This window comes from Penaeus vannamei, chromosome 25 (genome assembly GCF_042767895.1).
Source record: "Penaeus vannamei isolate JL-2024 chromosome 25, ASM4276789v1, whole genome shotgun sequence".
In the NCBI taxonomy this organism is placed as follows: Eukaryota; Metazoa; Arthropoda; class Malacostraca; order Decapoda; family Penaeidae; genus Penaeus; species Penaeus vannamei.
Genome location: NC_091573.1, coordinates 4,822,644 through 4,831,973, shown reverse-complemented (window position 1 = coordinate 4,831,973; position 9,330 = coordinate 4,822,644). Strand labels below are relative to the sequence as shown.

At 33.0% G+C, this 9,330-nt stretch overlaps 1 protein-coding gene across 2 annotated transcripts in view; it reads left to right on the top strand.

The window, feature by feature from the left end:
- Positions 1 to 2,180: 2,180 nt before the first annotated feature.
- LOC113827051 (uncharacterized) overlaps positions 2,181 to 9,330 on the top strand; it is a 32,293-nt gene continuing 25,143 nt past the window's right edge. For both annotated transcript variants that reach the window (XM_070139018.1, XM_070139017.1), the window contains exons 1-3: positions 2,181 to 2,300; positions 4,963 to 5,026; positions 7,834 to 7,979. In XM_070139018.1, coding sequence (XP_069995119.1) covers positions 2,212 to 2,300; positions 4,963 to 5,026; positions 7,834 to 7,979 — 299 coding nt within the window. In that variant the 5' untranslated portion in view covers positions 2,181 to 2,211. The remainder of the gene's footprint in view (positions 2,301 to 4,962; positions 5,027 to 7,833; positions 7,980 to 9,330) is intronic.

Below are 9,330 nucleotides of genomic sequence, written 5' to 3'. Positions count from 1 at the left end.
GCATAAACACACACGAAGCACAAGGGATTACAGGATTTTCTTCTCAAATACTGAAACTGAAAGAAGTGAATCATTTGAGAATCCCTGTTATTTACTTTCCTCTTTGATAACAAAAAGGAACGAAAAATATAAACAACATACATAAGTAATTTTAGCACACTGTTGCTTTAAATTGCACGCGTATCCCCTTGAAATATTTTTTTAAAAGTACGTTTTCTTTCATTACTTCATTTTTACATTATGTTGAATTTTTTTTTGTAAATAATAGACGTTAAGACAAAAGGCTAAGGAGGGAGAGGGAGATAAAGAGGGAGAAGGAGGAGAAGAAGGAGAAGAAGGAGAAGAAGGAGAAGAAGGAGAAGGAGAAGAAGGAGAAGAAGAAGAAGAAGAAGAAGGAGAAGGAGAAGAAGGAGAAGGAGAAGAAGGGGAAGAAGGGAAAGAATGAGAATGAGAAGAATGAGAAGATTGAGAAGAATGAGAATGAGAAGAATGAGAAGAATGAGAAGAATGAGAAGAATGAGAAGGAAACGAAGGAAAAGAAGAAGGAGATGGAGATGGAGATGGAGATGGAGATGGAGATGGAGATGGAGATGGAGATGGAGATGGAGATGGAGATGGAGATGGAGATGGAGATGGAGATGGAGATGGAGATGGAGATGGAGATGGAGATGGAGAGAGATAGAGATAGAGATAGAGATAGAGATAGAGATAGAGATAGAGAGAGAGAGAGAGAGAGAGAGAGAGAGAGAGAGAGAGAGAGAGAGAGAGAGAGAGAGAGAGAGAGAGAGAGAGAGAGAGAGAGAGAGGGGGGGGGAGAAAGAGAAAAAGAAAGAGAGCGAGAGTTAGAAAGTTAATAAAAGACAACAAGAAAGACAAAGGAACAGTGAAAGAAATAAAAAAAAATCCTTTTCAAACATCAATACTAAATGCTTTAAAAAAACGAGTAAAATATATTCCCACTTGTGCGTTTACTGCGTGTGGAAAATGATGAAATGAATATCAAAATTAACGCCCAAGATTTGTACAAGAAAGTGACATTTAAGACCAAGTGGAAATGGTATATTTAGCTTTGTGAATAAAATTTTACTCTTCGCTGAAGCTTTGTACAAGAAAATATAATTAACCAACGATTTGGAATAGGATTTACACCTACGTGGATAAAATATATATATGTTTACCTTCCCACAGTTTGAAAAAGCCAGAAGCTGATCGTGGTTATAATTATTATCATGATTAAATACTTCTTTCCCTCGTATATGAATGGTGGGAGAGGAAATTGCATTCCTCGCTCATGATGGATAATCTTGTTTTGATTTATTGTTTTCCCGGAAATCCGATTAAGGATATTAAGGCGATGCTCATAGCAGGCCATATTCTGTGATTATGGAAGGGATGGTAAATGTAAATTGATAATAAGGATGATGGTGATGGTAATAGTAATGATAATTATGTTTGTGATGATGCTCATACTAACGATAATGATGATGATAGTAGTGACAATGTTGATTTTAATGATAATGTTAAATATGATGAAAATGATGACGATAAAGATGATAATAATAATGATAATTTTGATAATGGAAATGATAATGGAAATGATAATGATGCTGCTGATGGCATTAGAAATAATAAAATAATGATAACATTAATCATACAGCAGTAGCAAAAGTAATAACAACAAAGATAATTATATTTATCCTCATCCTCCCTCAACCTGATCCTCCCGCCGGCGCCATCTTGCTTTTCGAGAAGGAAGTTCGGAAAACTTATTTCCTCTTATTCCGTTGTTACGATTCGACTTTATTATCTCGTTCTTTGTCTGCTGCGTCTACTTCGTCTCCATAATCAGTGGCGGGAATCCGGACTCTGCTGTCATAGGTGGAAAAGCTCGGTTTGGCATAATGTCAAAGAGTGTCGTTTGGCGCGTGGCTGACCGGGAGACAAATGAACATCGGGTTTTGGCGGGGCAGGAGCGGGGCTTCTGTTGCGTTGGGTTATGCATTTGTTTATTTATTTATTTATTTATTAGGGTTGGAATGTGTTATTATTACTTTTTATTGTCTATTTTATTTATTTTTCAAATTGTGGAACCATCATCGTCATCGTCATCTTTCACCGCCATCACATGAATTATACCGACAGCGAAAACATTAAAAAAGACAAACAGACAATCAAGCAAACAAAAACAAACAAACAAAAAAGAAAGTATTAATGTCAACTTCATTTTTTGACAGATTGTACCCTGAGGCGAACATAACACGGATGTCAAGATGGGTCAATTTCCCGGACCAGTATTCAAGGTGAGTTTGGGGGTGAGTGAATGAATGATGATTTACTCATCCATCTACCTGTTTATTCATCAATCTATTTATTCACCCATCTATATATCTATATATTCATCTATATATCTGTTTATTCATCTATTTTATCTATCTATCCATCTCTCTAATACTTCATCTATGTATCTATTTAGTATTTTGTTTTTCTTATTTATATTTATTCAGTTCCCTCTTCCTGTTTATCCATCTATCTATTTATTCATCCATCTATATATCTATCTATATATCCATCTATCTATCCGTCTATCTTCCTGTTTATTCATCTATCTATCTATCTATTCATCCATCTATCTGTTTATTCATCTATTTATCTATCTATTCATCCATCTATCTGTTTATTTATCTATCTATCTATTTACTCATCCATCTACCTGTTTTTTCATCTATCTATTTATTTACTCATCCCATCTATATATCTATTTATCCATCTATCTATATGTTTATTCATCTTTATCTATCTGTTTATTCATCTATTTATCTATCTATCCATCTCTCTAATACTTCATCTATATATCTATTTAGTATTTTGTTTTTCTTATTTATATTTATTCAGTTCCCTCTTCCTGTTTATCCATCTATCTATTTATTCATCCATCTATATATCTATCTATATATCCATCTATGTATTCATCTATCTTCCTGTTTACTCATCTATCTATCTATCTATTCATCCATCTATCTGTTTATTCATCTATTTATCTATCTATTCATCCATCTATCTGTTTATTCATCTATTTATCTATCTATTCATCCATCTATCTGTTTATTTATCTATCTATCTATTTACTCATCCATCTACCTGTTTATTCATCTATCTATTTATTTACTCATCCCATCTATATATCTATTTATCCATCTATCTATCTGTTTATTCATCCCTATCTATCTGGTTATTAATCTCTATCTATCTGTTTATTCATCTATCCATCTCTCTAATACTTCATCTATATATCTATTTTGTATTTTTTTTTTCTTATTTATATTTAATTAGTTCCCTCTTTCTGTTTATCCATCTATCTATCTATTCATCCATCTATCTGTTTATTTATCTGTCTATCTATTTACTCATCCATCTACCTGTTTATTCATCTATCTATCTATCTATTTATCTATCTATCCATCTCCCTAATACTTCATCTCTAAATCTATTTTGTATTTTTTTTCTTATTTATATTTATTCAGTTCCATCTTCCTGTTTATCCATCTATCTATTTATCCATCCATTTATGTATCTATATATCCATCTATCTATTCATCTATCTTCCTGTTTATTCATCTATCTATCTATTTACTCATCTATCTATCTGTTTGTTCATCTATTTATTTATCTATTCATCCATCTATCTGTTCATTCATTTATTTATCTATCTATTCATCCATCTATCTGTTTATTTATATATCTATCTGTTTACTCATCCATCTACCTGTTTATTCATCTATCTATCTATCTATTTATCTATTTATCTATCTATCCATCTCCCTAATACTTCATCTCTATATCTATTTTGTAATTTCTTTCTTACTTATATTTATTCAGTTCCCTCTTCCTGTTTATCCATCTATCTATTTATTCATCCATTTATCTATCTATCCATCTCTCTAATACTTCATCTACATATCTATTTTGTATTTTTTTTTCTTATTTATATTTATTCAGTTCCCTCTTCCTGTTTATCCATCTATCTATTTATTCATCCATTTATCTATCTACCCATCTCCCTAATACTTCATCTCTATATCTATTTTGTATTTTTTTTCTTATTTATATTTATTCAGTTCCCTCTTCCTGTTTATCCATCTATCTATTTATTCATCCATTTATCTATCTATCCATCTCTCTAATACTTCATCTCTATATCTATTTTGTATTTTTTTTCTTATTTATATTTATTCAGTTCCCTCTTCCTGTTTATCCATCTATCTATTTATTCATCCATTTATCTATCTATCCATCTCCCTAATACTTCATCTCCATTTATCTATATTTGTATATTCTTTTTCTTATTTATATTTATTCAGTTCCCTCTTCCTGTTTATCCATCTATCTATTTATTCATCCATTTATCTATCTATCCATCTCCCTAATACTTCATATATATATCTATTTTGTATTTTTTTTCTTATTTATATTTATTCAGTTCCCTCTTCCTGTTTATCCATCTATCTATTTATTCATCCATTTATCTATCTATCCATCTCCCTAATACTTCATCTCCTTATCTATTTTGTATTCTTTTTCTTATTTATATTTATTCAGTTCCCTCTTCCTGTTTATCCATCTATCTATTTATTCATCCATTTATCTATCTATCCATCTCCCTAATACTTCATCTCCTTATCTATTTTGTATTCTTTTTCTTATTTATATTTATTCAGTTCCCTCTTCCTGTTTATCCATCTATCTATTTATTCATCCATTTATCTATCTATCCATCTCCCTAATACTTCATATATATATCTATTTTGTAATTTTTTTCTTATATTTATTCAGTTCCCTCTTCCTGTTTATCCATCTATCTATTTATTCATCCATTTATCTATCTATCCATCTCTCTAATACTTCATCTACATATCTATTTTGTAATTTGTTTTCTTATATTTATTCAGTTCCTTTTCGTTTCAGAACCTATCTATTGGATCCAAATGACCCTCTTTTTCTGAAGATTGGGTCTGCGTTCATTCAGGAGGTAAGGGGGGGGGAGGGGGTGTCTTTGTTTATGTCTATGTCTGTCTTTGGAATGTGTCTGAGGTTCTGTTTTTTTTTGAGAATGTGTTTGGTTTTCTGTTTTTTTAATGTTTTTTAATTTTATTTATTTATTTTGCTTTTGTTTGTTTTATTTTTTTATGTCTTGTTTTGTTTTTTCTCAGTCTGATTTTTTGTTTTTTGTTTATAATTTTTCTGATCTTTATTTTATTTGTTTTTCTTTCTTTATGTCTTATTTTTATTCTCAGTCTTATTTTCTGTTCTTATGTTTTTTCACTTTTTTTTCTTATTTTATGTTTTTTCTTTTTTTTCTTTATGACTTGATTTTTTTCTCGTTATTTGTCATACCTTCTATATGTGTAATTATCTGTGTTTATGTCATTTTCTTTGTATCTTATTTTCTGTTTGTTTTTTTCCTTCTTTCTTTTTCTTATTTTCTTTTTTATACATTTTCTCTCGTTGTCTTTTCTGTTTTTTTTTTCTTTTTCGTTTTTTTGTTTATATGCTTTTTTCCTTTTTTCTTTTTTTGTTATTTTCGTGTTTATGTTCGTGTTTTTATTTCTCTCTCTCTTCGTCTTATTTTTCGGTCATGTCATGTCATGTCATATTTTGTTTTTATGTTTTTTTGTTATCCTTTTTTAAAATATATATTTTTTAGGTTGTTTAATAAAAATCACTACGATATTTTTTCTCTTTTTGTCTTATTTTTCCTCTGTATATCTTTTTATTCTTCTTTGTTTGTATTTCTTTCTGTTTTTATCTTATTTTCTGGTTTCATGCCTTTCTATTCTCCGTTTTCTATTCTCTTTTTATGTCTCTTCGTTTATTTTTTTCTCTCTTTTTTATTCTATTTTTCTCTCATTCTTTTTTATTCTATTTTTCTTTCATTCTCTTCGTTTATTTCTCTCTCTTTACATCTCTTTATCTCATCTTATATCTCTCTATACCTCCATGTATTTTCTCTCTTAATGTTTTTCTCTCTTTTTGTCTTTCTCTCCCTCATTTTTTCTCTCTCATCTTTCTCTTTCTTTCTATCATTTTTGCGTCTTTATCTTCGTCTTTTTCCCTTTCTCTTCTTTTCTCTCTCTCTCTTTCGCTCTAACGATGGAGAAAGATAATAGTGGTGATGTTTGTGTTGATTATGATGGTAAGAATGATAGATAAAGAGATAGATAGGTAGGGTGATAGATTCAGGTCGATAGATAGAGGCAGGGTGATATATAGAGGCAGATAGATAGATAGAGGAAGACTGATAGATAGAGGCAGGTTGGTAGATATAGGCAGGTAGATAGAGGCAGGTAGATAGATATAGGCAGGTAGTTATATGGATATAGGTTAATAAATCGGTAGATAGATGGATATAGGTCAATAGATCGATGTAAGTAGGTTGATAGATAGATAGAGGTCGATAGATAGGTTTAATTTAGTTGCCATTTCTCTATCTATTCTTAGCACTCTGGCTGTTTCCTCAGTTATCTGTACATCGATATATTCCATAATATATTCCTGGTGACATATTTTCCGGAATAATAAGCATTTCTGTCTATCTGAGGCAGCGAAGGGAGAAAGAAGGATCGATCTTATCTCTCTCTCCCTCTCTCCCTCATGGACAGTGAAGAAAGGGATGGAGAGGAGAAAATGCGATTTTTTTTTCTCTGTTTGTCTGTCTGTCTTTCTCCCTTCCTCCGTCTCTGTCTCTGTCTGTCTCTCACTCTCACTCCCCGCCTTCTCTCTCTCTCCCTCACTCTCCGCCTTCTCTCTCTCTCTCTCTCTCTCATCCCCGCCTTCTCTCTCTCTCATCCCCCCTTCTCTCTTTCTCTTTATTCCTCCCGTCTTCTCTCTCTCTCTCTCTCTCTCTCTCTCTCTCTCTCTCTCTCTCTCTCTCTTCCTCTCTCTCTCTCTCTCTCCCTTCCTCCCTCCCTCCCTCCCTAGGCCCCTCCCTCCCTCCCCCCCTCCCACCCTCCCTCCCTCCCCTCCCCCTCCCCCTCCCTCCTCCCTCCCTCCCTCCCTCCCTCCCTCCCCTCCTCCCTCTTCCTTCTTATATATAAGTACCGCATAGGATTAGGCTGCGGTTGGCGGCCTTCGCTTCCTGTTAATGTTGATAATGAGAGCAGGTGTTGCATAAGGTTAAATCATTGCAAGTTGTATAAGGTCGAGCGGGAGGTTAGGTTATGGAAGAGGTTACCAAAGTGAAAAGCATATGCACAGATACTCTTTTTTGGATACATAAATACATATATATATATATACATACATACATACATACATACATACATATATATATATATATATATATATATATATATATATATATATATATATGTATATATCTATGTATATATATATATATGTATATATATGCACACAAATATGTATATATATGTTTATGTATATGTATATGAATATATATATATATATATATATATATATATATATATATATATATATAGATAGATAGATAGATAGATAGATAGATATAGATATGTATATGTACACACACACATATATAAATACACACACACACACACACACACACACACATAGACACACACACACACACACACACACACACACACACACACACACACACACACACACACACACGCACACACACACATACACACACACACACACACACACACACACACACACACACACACACACACACTCACACACACACATATACACACACTGCATACAAATGCAGGGATTCATGCCTATATTTGCCCATTCGTTTACACTAACACCCTTTCTCTTTCTTTCCCTCATCTTTCCTCTTACGCATTCCAGATCACGAGCGAGTTCGGGACCGATCACATTTACAACTGCGACACCTTCAACGAAATGACTCCCGCCTCGAACGACCCGGCTTATTTGAAGAGCGTCGGTGCTGCCATCTATGGGGGGATGTCGCATGCGGATCCTGATGCCATCTGGTGAGTAGAATTGGAACTATGGGGGTTGCGATTGCCTTTTGGCGGTGTGTCGGCGGTTGGTAGATCCATTGTGGTAGAAAATGTGTCCAGAATAAATATAATTTAGAGATGGAAGGGGGAGGATATAGAAATCGTACTTATGGTGCTTCCACACGTATTTACAAACACACACACACATACACGTGCGCGCTCTATGAAGTGCAGTTCCAGAGTACTCGCCTAGCAGTCTTGCAGACTTTGCACAACAAACAGCTGTAACTTAACTAAAGGTGAAGCTACTACCACACATCCAATTATTATCATTATTGTCGTTGTTATTATCATTATTGTCGTTGTTATTATCATTATTGTCGTTGATATTATCATTATTATCACAGTTATTATTATTATTATTATTATTATTATTATTATTATTATTATTATTATTATTATTATTATTATTATTATTATTATTATTATTATTATTATCATTATTATCACTTATTATTATTATTATTATGAAATATAAGCAATATGATACAGAGGGTGATTCCTCGTGCAGTGAGAGAGGACCCACCTGCGCTGTGTACCTGCCAGGAAGAGAAATAGCACTTGACGAAAATTTAATGAGTTTAGGAAGGGGAAAAAATGTTATTAAAGAGTGTGAGTAAATGTTATTAAAGAGAGCAAGTAAATGTTATTAAAGAGAGTAAGATGAATGATGTTACAGATATGAAGAGGGATATGGTTTATATTATTCAAGAGAGTAAACGGTTTGTTTAGTCAACATTATCAAGGGGAATAGTAGGTGAAGTAGGTACCAGGTGTAGGAGGCTGCTTGGGGTGGGTTGGGGTGGGGGGGTGGGGGGCAAGGGGAGAGAAGGGTCGTAGTGGATGGGGGGGAGGGAGAAAATTGCAATTAAGGGAACAGAAAGTATTTTTGTCTGTATTTTTGAATCAATATATTTCAACCTACGTTTTACAGCCGCAGATCTATGTCCTTGGAGGTGAAGGACGCCCATAAGCCATAAGGCGTAAAATTGGATCTTATCATATGACTTAAGAGCCTTATCGACCTGGAAATGCTAATCTATTTTATCGAACCTTCACTTAACACCGATTACTAAGTAGGAAAAAAGAGAAAGCAGATAGAAAAAATCTAGACAAGAGTGGTAAATTAAAAGAAAGAAAGAAGGAAGGAAGGAAGGAAGGAAGGAAGGAAAGAAAGAAAGAAAGAAAGAAAGAAAGAAAGAAAGAAAGAAAGAAAGAAAGAAAGAAAGAAAGAAAGAAAGAAAGAAAGAAAGAAAGAAAGAAAGAAAGAAAGGAAGAAAGAAAGAGAGAAAAAAACATTTCTCTCTCTTAGACGCAAATT